Source organism: Hemitrygon akajei, unplaced genomic scaffold (genome assembly GCF_048418815.1).
Source record: "Hemitrygon akajei unplaced genomic scaffold, sHemAka1.3 Scf000041, whole genome shotgun sequence".
In the NCBI taxonomy this organism is placed as follows: Eukaryota; Metazoa; Chordata; class Chondrichthyes; order Myliobatiformes; family Dasyatidae; genus Hemitrygon; species Hemitrygon akajei.
In genome coordinates, this window is record NW_027331927.1 from 4817721 (window position 1) to 4831456 (window position 13736).

A 13736-nucleotide genomic window follows, 5' to 3' on the forward strand; every position below is an offset into this window, starting at 1 on the left:
ACCAATCAGGGCTTTGGGGCTCTGGAAAGAGATGGGGTCTGGAGGTTACGAGCATTAGGAGGAAGAGGAACCAGATCAGCAGGATGTGGCTATGAATGAAAGATGAGAAACATTTGGAAACTGGTTAATTGAAAAACAAAATGGTTAATTTCTACAAAACATTGCAGGTAATCAGCGGGTCAGGCAGCAAATGTGGAGAGGAATAAATGGGCAGCATTAAATCCGAGCCCCTTCAGCATGTCTAGACTGTGTACTCCTCTGCTTAGTTGCTGCCTGAACTGCAGAGTTCCTCCAGTATTGTGTGTGTGTGTGTGTGTGTGTGTGTGTGTGTGTGCGCGTCTCTGTATTTCCAGCAAGTGCAGAATCTCTTTTGTTTCACATCTGCATTTGTAAGGGGAGTGAACTTTGGCATTAGATACACGAAATGCCTGTTGATATTGAGTGTATCGTTTATGGGAGCCGCTTTTTGCGTTAAGAAAGCTGCTGAGTTTTCTACACACAAAAAAAAACTGAGATATGGACATGAAACCGAAGCTTCCAGAACTTTTTAATGGCACCGTGAGTACCCATAAAGCCGCGCGATTAAAATTTCGCTGTTGTTTGAAGCACCGATCAAATGCGCAGGCGCAGGGTTGCTGCCGTCTCCGATAACTACGCATGCGCGCAGTATACAAAATGTCGGGAGGAGCGGAAAGGTAAGGGCTTTTTCGACTCTAATTGAGTGACAATTGCTGTGAGAACCGGAGACTGTAGCCCGCAAACTCGGCACAGGCAGGTCTTTTTCCTCTCTCTCAGCCCCACGATCCGTACGCGGGCCCCGGGGAGCTTCCGGCTAATCAGGGAATGGGAGCAGATAGATCTCACAAACAGAGCTGAGCTCGAGCAATCTGAATGCAAGGATTAGGAACTCGGAAAAAAGAGAACAAAATCTTTCTATCAGCTGTTGAGAAAATCACCTTTGTTCTGCCTCCAACCGCAGCAAGAGAAAACCGCAGCTGCTGGAAATCCGGAGGAATTTCACACAAAATGCCGGAGGAACTCAGCATTAGTACTCTTTCCCATAGATGCTGCCCGGCCTGCTGAGTTCCTCCAGCATTTTGTGTGTGTTGCTTGTTCTGGAGTTTTCTACACGTGAGGATATGTTTTGACCTATTCTGTCTGGGTACATAATGATATCAAACAACTTTGCCCTGGGCAACAAGTAGCTTTCAGATCACAAATGTGCCAGACTCCAATGAGACAGACTACTGCCCTTCCCTTCATATTCATTGGCATCACCAAGTTCATCACCGTCAGTCACCTGAGGGAGGGTTCAGGGGAAATATTTATGCCCAATACAGAAACTGGTGTTACCTGTGTGTATTGTGGTGATGCAAAAATTGCTGGAGAATTTGCAAGTGGGAAGAAGGGGAGTGATATTTGGAAGTCCGACTTTTTAAAGCATCATTTAGCAAGAAAATTGCATACAGTGACATGCAAAAATTTGGGCTCCTTTCTGTTCCTGTGAATAGCTAAGCGAGTAAAACAATGACCTGATTTCCAAAAGGCATAAAGTTAAAGATGACACACTCTTTAATATTTTAAGCAAGATTACTCTTTTGTATCCATCATTTACAGTTTCAAAATAATAAAAAAGGAAAAGGGCCTGAAGTGAAAGTTTGGGCACCCTGCATGGTCAGTACTTAGTAGCAACCCCTTTGGCAAGTATCACAACTTTAAATGCTTTCTGTAGCCAGCTCAGAGTCTTTCAATTCTTGTTTGGGGATTTTTGCCCATTCTTCCTAGCAAAAGGCTTCTAGTTCTGTGAGATTCTTGGGCCGTCTTGCATGCACTGCTCTTTTGAGGTCTATCCACAGATTTTTGATGATGTTTAGGTCGGGGGACTGTGAGGTCCATGGCAAAATGTTCAGCTTGCGCTTCCTGAGGTAGTCCATTGTGGATTTTGAAGTGCATTTAGGATCATTATCCTGTTGTAGAAGCCATCCTCTTTTAATTTTCAGCTTTTTTACAGACGGTGTGATGTTTGCTTCCAGAATTTGCTGGTATTGAATGGAATTCAGTCTTCCCTCTACCAGTGAAATGTTCCCTGTGCCAATTGGCTGCAACACAAGCCCAAAGCATGATCAATCCACTCCCATGCTTAACAGGTGGGAGAGGTGTTCTTTTCATGAAATTCTGCACCCTTTTTTCTCCAAACATACCTTTGCTCATTGCGGCCAAAAAGTTCTTTTCTAACTTCATCAGTCCAGAGGACTTGTTTCCAAAATGCGTAAGGCTTGTTTAGATATCTGAAGCTGAATTTTGTGGCGAGGGCACAGGAAAGGTTTTCTTCTGATGTTTCTTCCATGAAAGTCATAGGTGTCCCTGTCGAGCACTCAAGTGTAGGTATCCCTGCGCAGTAGAGCAGTGCACCAACACTTCAGAGTCGGCTAAATATTCCTGAAGGTCTTTTGCAGTCAAACGGGGGTTTTGATTTCCCTTTCTGGTAATCCTACGAGCAGTTCTCTCTGAAGGATTTCTTGGTCATCCAGACCTCAACTTGACCTCCACCATTCCTGTTAACTGCCATTTCTTAATTACATTACGAACTAAGGAAATGGCTACCTGAAAATGCTTTGCTGTCTTCTTATAGCCTTCTCCTGCTTCGTGGGCATCATGTATTTTAATTTTCAGAGTGCTAGGCAGGGACTTAGAGGAGCCCATGGCTCTGATTGTTGGGATGAGGTTTGTGGAGTCAGGGTATTTATAGAGCTTTGAAATTTGCAACATCTGGCTTTTCCTAATGAAGACTGTGAACATGCCATTGCTCTAACAAGCTAATTAAGGTCTGAGACCTTGGTAAAAGTTATCTGAGAGCTCAAATCTCTTGGGGTTCCCAAACTTTTGCATGGTGCTCCTTTCCTTTTTTTTTTCCACTCTGAAATTGTAAAAACAAAAGTAATACTCTAATCTTGCTTAAAATGTTGAAAATAATGTTTCATCTTTAACTTCATGACTTTTAGAGATCAGTTCATCTTCTCAGGACTTTATTCCTTGGAATGTCGAAGATTGAGGGGCGATTTGATTGTGAAAGAGGGGCATAGATGGTGTAAATTCATTTTGCAATCTTTTTTATTGATTTCCAAATAAAGAATATACAAATCAGAAGAGGTGTTTAACAAGTAGATAATATAAAAGACATATAAACAGCAATAGTAAAAACAAAAATTATATAATATCAAAATCAAATAAGTAAAATATTATGCTGTTATATATACAATGGTAAAAAAAAAACTACAACTCATAATAATCAGAAAAAAAGGATTGGAGATTTTATTGATAAGGAAAAAAACCCACTAACTAAACTGAAACAAAAAACAAAAAAAAGAAAGAGAAAAAAAAGGAAAGAAAAAGAAAGATTGGGCAGTCCAATTGAGGATAAAATTAAAGAAAACAGAGAGATAGAGAAAAAAACACATCCTTCCAGTCATCTCCAAACCATCATGGATAAGGATTTTCCCCAAAGAGAATTAAAAAAAAAATAAAAATAAATTAAATCATGTGAAAATATTGAATAAAAGGTCGCCAGAATAGTTCAAAATTAAAGGATGGATCAAATGTTCGGCTTCTAATTTTCTCCAAGCTTAGACATGACATAATGGAGGAGAGCCAATAGAAAACAGTAGGTGGGTTAGATTCTTTCCAATGTAGCAAAATAGCTCCCCTAGGCAGTAAAGTTGAAAAAGCTATCACATGTTGGGTGGAAGCAGACACTTTGCTTGCTTCCTCTGGAATAATCCCAAAAATTGCTGTAAGTGGATTAGGTTGAACATCCATATCTATAACTTTAGATAATATTCCAAACACATCCCTCCAAAAATGATTTAAACTTACACATGACCAAAACATATGAGTTAAAGTAGCCATTTCTGTGTTACATCTGTCACAAATAGGGCTTATATTCGGAAATATATGCACCAATTTATCTTTGGACATATGGGCCCTATGTACTATCTTAAACTGCATTAAGATATGTCGTGCGCAGATAAATGAACTATTGACTAAATAATAAATTTTACTCCATTGATTATTTGAAAGTGAATGTTGAAGTTCTACTTCCCAGGTACGTATCATTAGGCGACATGCGAGCATTCATTAACTGTTTATAAATGATAGCTATTAATCGTTTTTGAAAAGGTTTAAACTGAAAAATAACATAAGCCAAATTTGAACAGCAGGCCAAGGGGTAATACGGTAAAAAATCGCGTAAGAAATTCCTAACCTGTAAATACCTGAAAAAATGTGTATTAGAGATATCATCTTTATCCATTAACTGTGAGAAAGACATTAAACAGTCTTGTAAAAACAAATCTAAAAAAGTTTTAATTCCCTTAATTTTCCATGTTAAAAAAGCCTTATCTAAAGTTGATGGTATAAAAAAGAAATTAGAATAAATATTACGAGGAAGTAAAGAATCATTTAATTAAAAAAATCTACGAAATTGAAACCAAATTTTTAAAGTATGTTTAAGAATAGGGTTAAGAGCTTGTCTACCTATTCTGGAGAACAAAAACGGAAGAGGAGCTCCTAATAAAGAAGCTAACGAAAACCCCATTACTGAATTTTCCTCCAACTGTAGCCATGAAGGGCGATCTTGGTCGTCTGTATCATAAATCCAAAAAGTAATATAACTAATATTAATTGCCCAATAATAAAATCTAAAGTTTGGTAAAGCCAGTCCTCCATCTTTTTTGATTTTTGTAATGAAAGTTTATTTACTCTAGAGCTTTTATTATTCCAAACCTAAGATAAAATCAAAGAATCTATTTTATCAAAAAATGTTTTTGGAACAAAAGAGGCAACTGCTTGAAATATATATAAAAATTTCATTAGAATAACCATTTTTATAGCATTTATTCGACCTGTCAATGACATCAACATAGGTGACCATTTAGAAAGCGCCTGTTGAGTATTTTCAACTAAAGTGAAGGTGTAAATTCAAGCTGGCTTTTACCACTGATTGATGTGGGACTACAACCAGTGGCCATGGGTTAAGCGTGAAAGGTGAAGTGTTAAGGGGAACATGAGGGGAAACTTCTTCACACAGACGGTCATCCGGGTGTGGGATGAACAGCCATCATGAGTGGTGCATGTGAGCTCAATTTCAATATTTAAGAGGTTTGTATAGGTACCTGGATGGTAGGGATATGGGAGTGGGCAATTTAAATAGTTCAGCACAAACTAGATGGCCCAAAGGGCCTGTTTCTGTGTTGTACTTTTCTACAAGAACCTGAAATATTACAAAAATTCACTCTAAGATCTTTTAACAGCTGTGTGGACCAACCATTCATTTTAGCAGGAATTTTTTATATGGCTTTAAAATTGTGGCACTTTAAGTTAATAATACATAAAAGAAGATCCCAGCTGCATGTCAAGAAAGATTGTTTGCGTGAGACTGTTTCAGTTACTGTGGGACCAGGCACCCATGCAGCTCAGCAGGAGCAGGGAATAATACCAATGGAGAGAGTCAAACTGAGCCAAGGCACAAAGTGGAGACAGCAGAAATGCCCCATTCTTTTAGAGACAGGAAGAGCATCAGGGAATTGATGGTCTTTCCAGATACCAGCACTCTGCCCAGTCAGGAGATGATTTCTCTGTCCAACTTGGGGAGAACCTCACTGTAACAGTGTGATACAGATCAAACCTTGGCAACTCAAGTAATCTCATCTGTAATGTTGTCCTACACCCATTGATGGATTTTATAAATCTTTTTACAGGTTAAAAATGAGAAGGAATTTGTCTCCAGGAATCTCAAACATGGCATGCCAATTTTGTTGTCTCTGTCTAGATGTTTAAGAAATGGGGCAAGGGATTCAATCGACCGTTCTTCATTTGACCAACCGTCATTTTATACAGGAGAAAGGCTGTTCACCTGCTCAGACAGTGGGAGTGGATTGACTCAGTTATCACAATTGAAGGTACATCAACAAGTTCACATTGGCCAAGGCCATTCATCTGTTCTGTGTGTGAGAAAGGATTCAGTTGGTCTTCCCACCTGTGGACACACCAGTCAGTTCACACCACACCGGGCAGAGGTTGGCCATCTGCTGAACTTCTGGGAAAGGATTCACTCAGTCATCTGACCTAATGGCTCACCAGCGAGTTCACACCAGGGAGCAGCTGTACACCTGCTCAGTCTGTGAGAAGAGATTCACTCACTCTTCCACGCTATGGAAACATCAGCGAGTTCACACTGGGGAGAAGCCGTACACCTGTTCAGTCTGTGGGAAGGGATTCACTGAGTCATCCACCCTACTGGTACATCAGCGAGTTCACACTGGGGAGAGGCCATTCACCTGCTCAGTCTGTGAGAAGAGATTCACTCGGTTATCCCACCTCCAGAGTCATCAGCGAGTTCACACTGGGGAGAGGCCGTTCACCTGCTCAGAATGTGGGAAGGGATTCACTGAGTTATCCAACCTACAGAGTCATCAGCGAGTTCACACTGGGGAGAAGCCGTTCACCTGCTCAGAATGTGGGAAGAGATTCACTGAGTTATCCAACCTACAAAGTCATCAGCGAGTTCACACTGGGGAGAGGCCGTACTCCTGCTCAGAATGTGGGAAAGGATTCACTGAGTTATCCACCCTACAGAGACATCAGCAAGTTCACACTGGGGAGAAGCCATTCACTTGCTCAGTCTGTGGGAAGAGATTCACTCAGTTATCCACCCTACAGAGTCACCAGCGAGTTCACACTGGGGAGAAACCGTTCACCTGTTCAGAATGTGGGAAGAGATTCACTCAGTCATCCACCCTACAGAGACACCAGCGAGTTCACACTGGGGAGAAGCCGTTCACCTGTTCAATCTGTGGGAAGAGATTCACTGATTCATCCACCCTACAGAGACACCAGCAAATTCACACTGGGGAGAAGCCGTTCACCTGCTCAGTCTGTGGGAAGGGATTCACTCATTCATCCACCCTGCAGAGTCACCAGCGAGTTCACACTGGGGATAGGCCGTTCACCTGCTCAGTCTGTAGGAAGAGATTCACTCATTTATCCAGCCTACAGAGACATCTGCAAATTCACACTGGGGAGAAGCCGTTCACCTGCACAGTCTGTGGGAAGGGATTCACTCAGTCATCCACCCTACAGAGTCACCAGCGAGTTCACACTGGGGAGAAACCGTTCACCTGCTCAGACTGTGGGAAGGGATTCATTTATTTATCCAGCCTACAGAGACATCAGCGCGTTCACACCGAGGAGAAGCCGTTCACCTGCTCAGAATGTGGGATAGCATTCACTCAGTCATCCCAACTGCTGGCACACCAGTCAGTTCACAATGGGGAGTGGCCATTGTTATGAATTGCTAGGTTTCGTTTGCTGTAGGCTGTCATTCTGAGAGAGAGATATTAAGGTGATTCAGTCTGATTTGCAGCTTGTTTAGTTTTAAGCGAGGACACAGACACTCAAGAGTCAGACGGAGATGAAAGAGGTAAAATGGAAGGATGAAAACCAGGGAACTAATGGCCAAGGATCACTGTTTGGAACTTTCCTATGCCCACAAGTGTGGATTAATCATCGATTCACCGTACATCGAATGTGTGGTTGTCACCTCGTTTGATCCATAGGAGTGGATCTGATTTGGGGTATCCTGTGAAGACTGCTGATGTGTTAACCCTTGCCTGGGTGTGGTGTGGTAATTCACTTGAAGATGATACCCCTTGTGACAAGTCACTTTGTGTGATAATTAGTATGTGAGATTTTGGAATGATGACAGATAAAATCTACAGCGACAGTTCTCTCATTTTGCCACCATGGAACCTGAGGAATTTGACATAATTGCCTTCTCTCAACATTTACCCTGGATTACAAATATCTCTCTCATCACCTATTCTGTGGATAATCTGAACTTGCCTACTTTACCATCTCAAGACTCTAAGCCTTGATTCCCCCGAGCTCAATAGTTTGGGCAACACACACAAAATGCTGGTGGAACACAGCAGGCCAGGCAGCATCTATAGGGAGAAGCTCTGTCGACGTTTCGGGCCGAGTCCCTTCATCAGGACTAACTGAAAGGAAAGATAGTAAGAGATTTGAAAGTAGGAGGGGGAGGGGGAAATGTGAAAGATAGAAGACCGGAGGGGGTGGGGTGAAGCTGAGAGCCGGAAAGGTGATTGGCAAAAGGGATACAAAACTGGAGAAGGGACAGCATCATGGGACGGGAGGCCTAGGGAGAAAGAAAGGGGGAGGGGGGCACCAGAGGGAGATGGAGAACAGGCAGAGTGATGGGCAGAGAAAGAGGGAACAAAAAATCAAAATATATCACGGATGGAGTGAGAAGGTGAGGAGTGGTGTTAACGGAAGTTAGAAAAGTCAATGTTCACGCCATCAGGTTGGAGGCTACCGGTAGATAAGGTGTTGTTCCTCCAACCTGAGTGTGGCTTCATCTTGACAGTAGAGGAGGCCATGGCCTGTTCTGCTTTGATAGTTGATGAAGCAGCTGATTATGACATAGTGAAACAGGCTGTGCTCAAAGCTTACGAGTTGGTCCCAGAATCACACAGGAAAAAATTTGGAAATTTGTGAATCAGACTTATCTGGCATTTGCTTCTCAGAAGTCTGTGTGTTTTGACCACAGGTGCATGTATAAAAATATAAATGATGATTTCACAGATAGAAAGAGTTGGTTTTAATTGAAGAATTCGAAAGGTGCGTCCCTGATGACATAAAGACATATTTAAATGAAAAGGATGCTGCCACTTTGCAGGAGTCTGCTAGATTAGCAGATGAGTTTGCTTTAACTCCTAAGGTTAAGTTTATCCCGAATAAGAGCTTCCAAAAGAGTAGCAGGGATAACCAGGGCAAACCAGAAATTAAAGTTTGGACTAGTGATAAGAGTAAGGATGAAGGGAAGCAGTTGAAGGAGAAATATTCTGGTCTTACTTGTTACTGTTGTAGGAAAGCTGGTTATGTGATGGCTAATTGTTCTGTCCTGAAGAAGAAAAAGGAAAAGGAGACAGTCCCAAATGCCTGTGTTCAGTCTGTTGAAGCACCTATAAACCCACAGGGTTCTGAACATTCTGTTGAGGCTCAGTTAAGGTCTGAGTTAAGAAAGGATTTGAACATTTTATGTCAGATGGGATTGTATTAGTAAATGAATGGTCAACCCCGGTACCAGTGAAAATTCTTCGAGTTACTGGGGCTCCTCAGTTACTCGTTCTAGGAGGCTGTGGTGGCCAGTGCTATAATATTTGCTGTTGTGTGCTGGGGCAGCAGGCTAGGGTAGCAGTATCAACAAACTCATAAGGCCAGTGATGTTGTGGGGGTGGAACTGGACTCTCTGACGGTGGTGTCTGAAAAGAGGATGCTGTCCAAGTTGCATGCCATCTTGAACAATGACTCCCATCCACTCCTTAATGTACTGGTTAGACACAGGAGTACATTCAGCCAGAGACTCATTCCACCGAGATGTAACACTGAGTGTCCTAGGAAGTCATTCCTACCTCTGGCCATCAAACTTTACAACTCCTCCCTCGGAGTGTCAGTCACCCAGAGCCAATAGGCTGGTCCTGGACTTATTTCCACTTGCATGATTAACTTATTATTATTTAATTATTTATGGTTTTATATTGCTATATTTCTTCACTATTCTTGGTTGGTGCGGCTGTAACCAAACCCAATTTCCCTCGGGATCAATAAAGTATGTCTGTCTGTCTGTACGTTAGACAGCGTTCTAAAGTTTGGTAATGAGACTGACACTGCTGAGGTAAATCTTATTAAAGGCATTGGGGGCGGCATGGTTTCCGTGCCATTGCACAAGGTAACTTTACTGTCAGGATTGGTTTCGGGACCTGTTAAGATCAGATTATGCTCCAGTTTACCGGTGGGAGATATTACTTTGCTGTTAGGGAATGACCTGGCAGATGGTAAAGTTGTTCCTGCAGTGCAGTTGACAACTAACCCAACCACTGACGACCCACAGATGGATTTTAACATTTATCCTTCCTGCACAGTAACTTGAAGTATGGCTAAACAGTCTGCTGATGCAGACGGTTCTGTGCAGCATGATTCTGATACCCGTGATAGCCAAAATCGGGATTCAGGTTATAATGACTTGTCAGGGACTTTTCTGCCTTCATTGTTTCAACAGGATTCAGGTAGTAAGTCTGATGAGGAAGATTTATGCCAGCCTAGGAAGGTGTTTATAGCAGAACGGAACTGAGAACCTGAGATTGAAGCTTTAAAAGAAACAGCTCTCTCAGATGATGTGATTAAGAAAGTGTCAGTTGGGTATTATCTCAAGGATGGAGTGTTAATGAGGAAGTGAGGGCCTCCTGCTATACCAGCGAGTGAGGAATGGAAATTGTTCACCAAGTTGTAGTTCCTATAGTTTATAGGGCTGAAATTTTAACTTTGGCCCACAGTATACCCTTACGTCGACATTTTGGAGTGAATAAAACTAAACAGGATTATCAAAAAAATGTTACTGGCCTAATTTGAGGACAGATGTTGTGACCTTTCGCAGAACCTATCACACTTGTTAAGTTGTGGGTAAACCTAATCAGGTCACCCCAGTGGCCCCACTGCAGTCTAAACCTGCATTTGGTGAGTCCTCTTCAAAATTTATAGTGGATTGTGCTGGCCCTTTGCCAAAGACTAAAGCTGGCCATCAGTATCTGCTAACTATTATGTGTACTGCATCCAGATTCCCAGAGGCAATACCTCTCAGAAATAATAAAGGTAAAACTGGCGAAGGCTATTACCAAGTTTTTTTTTACTTTATTTGGTTTGCCGAATGAAATCCAGTCTGATCAAGGAAGTAATTTTACATCTGGGTTATTCCAGCAGGTAGTTTATGAACTGGGAACTAAACAAATTACAACATTTGCATACCATCCAGAATCACAAGGGGCTTTGGAAAGATTTCATTCTGCCCTCAAAACAATGATTAAGACATATTGTGTTGAAAATGGAAAAGACTGGAATGAAGGAATACATTTGCTTTTGTTCACAGTAAGAGAGTTGGTACAATAATCACTGGGATTTACTCCATTTGGACTTGTACTTGGTTGTAGAGTGAGGGGACCTTTGTCCTTGTTAAAGGAACAATGGATTGATGGGGATGTACCTGTTAAATTGTTAGACTATGTTTAGATCTGGATCTGTTGTTGTTTGTCATCTATATCTGTAATCTGGATGATAGTGTGGTTAACTGGATCAGCAAATTTGTGGATGACAACAAGACTGGGGGTTTAGCGGACTCCGAGAAGACTATCATGGCTTGCAGTGTGATCTGGACCAGATGGGAAAATGGTTTTAGAAATGGAAAATGGAATTTAATGCAGACCAGTGTGAGTTGTTGCACTTTGGTATGACCTACCAAGGGAGGTCGTTCACAGTGATTGGTCGGGCACGGAGGAGTGTTGTGGAAGAAAGGGACCTGGGAATACAAGTCCTTAATTCACTGAAAGTGGTAGATAGGGATGGAAAGAATGATTTCAGCCCATTGCCTTTAATGAACCAAAGTACTGATAACAATAGATGGATGTTATGTTGACTTCTAGAAGACATTGGTGAGGCCTAATTTGAAGTATTGTGTGCAGTTTTGGTCACCTACCTACAGGAAAGATGTAAAAGAAGTTCAGAGATTTCAGAGAAAATTCACAAGGATGTTGCCATGTCTGGAGGACTTGGGTTATAAGGAAAGATTGAACAAACCAGGACTTTATTCCTTGGAATGCAGAAGATTGAGGGGAGATTTGATTGTGATATGGAGGCACAGATAGTGTTAATGCAAACTGGCTTTTTCCACGAAGATTGGGTGGGATGACAACCAGAGGCCATGGGTTAAGGGTGAAAGGTGAAATGTTAAGGGGAACATGAGGGGAAACTTCTTCACACAGACGGTTATCCGGCTGTGGAATGAGCAGCCAGCACAAGTGGTGCATACGAGCTCGATTTCAACATTTAAGAGGTTTGTGTTGGTACCTGGATGGTAGAGGTGTGGGAGTGGGCTGTTTAAATAGTTCAGCACAAACTAGATGGCCCAAAGGGCCTGTTTCTGTGTTGAAATTTTCTATGATTGTGACAAGAACCTGAAATAATACAAACATTCACTCTAACCCCTTTTGACAGCTGTGTGAACCAACCAGTCATTTCAGCAGGAATTTTTCATATGGCGTTAAAACTGTGGCACTTAAATTAAATACGGAAGAACAGAAGGGATTAGGTATGCCTTTTACAGTGAAGGAGGTTGAAGAAGCTCTGGGATCACTTCAAAGTAATAAATCTCCAGGAGAAGATGGTTTTCCACCTGAATTTTATAAAAAGTTTAAAGATTTATTAATTTCTCCCTTTATGGAGTTAATACATCAAGTGGAAAGAACGCATAGACTTCCAGAATCTTTTTCAACAGCTATTTTAATAGTATTGCCAAAAAAAGATAGAGACCTTTTAAAGCCAGCATCATATAGACCTATTTCTTTATTAAATACTGATTATAAAATTTGAAAACAATAAAAAAAGTTTAAAAAAATCTTATCTAATAGATTATCTAAATGCTTATCAAAATTAGTGCATATGGATCAAACAGGATTTATCAAAAATAGAGAATTGGCAGATAATGTAACCCGGTTAATCAGTATAATCCTTTTAGCGCAAAAGAGGGAGGAAACGAGTGTGGCAGTTGCTTTAGATGCAGAAAAAGCATTTGAAAGATTGGAATGGGATTTTTTATTTAAGGTATTGGAAAAATATGGATTAGGAACATCATTTATAAAATGGATTAAAACCTTAAATACTAATCCCAAAGCTAAAGTAGTGACAAATGGTCAAATTTCGACACCATTTCAGTTAACAAGATCAACTAGGCAAGGTTGACCATTATCACCTGCTTTGTTTGTGTTGGCAATAGAGCCATTAGCTGAATTAATTAGAATGGACCCAGATATTAAGGGTTTCAGAGTTAATCAGGAAGAATACAAGATTAATTTATTTGCTGATGATGTTCTACTTTATTTAACAGATCCATTACATTCATTATGTAAATTATCTTATAGATTAGAAGAATATGGGAAAATATCAGGTTATAAAGTAAATTGGGATGAAAGTGAAATTTTACCTCTTACTAATGGAGATTATAGTCAATGTCGATTAATAACTCAATTTAGATGGCCGGCAAATGGTATAAAATATTTAGGTATAAGAGTTGATAATGATATAAAAAACTTATACAAATTAAATTATTCACCACTTTTGAAAAAAATTCAGGAGGATCTTGATAAATGGATGGCATTACCAATAACATTAGTAGGTAGAGTAAATACTATAAAAATGAATATATTCCCGAGACTACAATATTTATTTCAATCATTACCAATACAATTACCCCAGAAGTTTTTTCAAGAGTTAAACAAATATGTGAGGAGGTTTCTCTGGAAAGGTAAGATGTCAAGAATATTGTTGGAAAAATTGACATGGAAATTTGATCCAGGAGGGTTACAACTTCCAAATTTTAAGAATTATTATAAAGCAAATCAACTTAGATTTATTGCATCTTTTTTTGAGAAAGATAAACCGGCATGGATTAGAATAGAACTAGATAAAATAGGAGAAAACGTACCAGAAGATTTTATATATAAATGGGAATCTAAATGGATACGGGAAAAGAAAGAAGCTTCTATATTAAAACATTTGATTAATTTATGGAATAAGATAAATGTTGATGATGAGACAAAAAAATCTTTATAAGC

General features: G+C 40.5%; 1 protein-coding gene across 1 annotated transcript in view; it reads left to right on the forward strand.

The window, feature by feature from the left end:
- Positions 1–616: 616 nt before the first annotated feature.
- Positions 617–13736, forward strand: part of LOC140720315 (uncharacterized) — a 36294-nt gene continuing 23174 nt past the window's right edge. Inside the window, exon 1 of the mRNA XM_073035179.1 lies at positions 617–695. Within this exon, the coding sequence (XP_072891280.1) occupies positions 617–695 (79 nt within the window). The remainder of the gene's footprint in view (positions 696–13736) is intronic.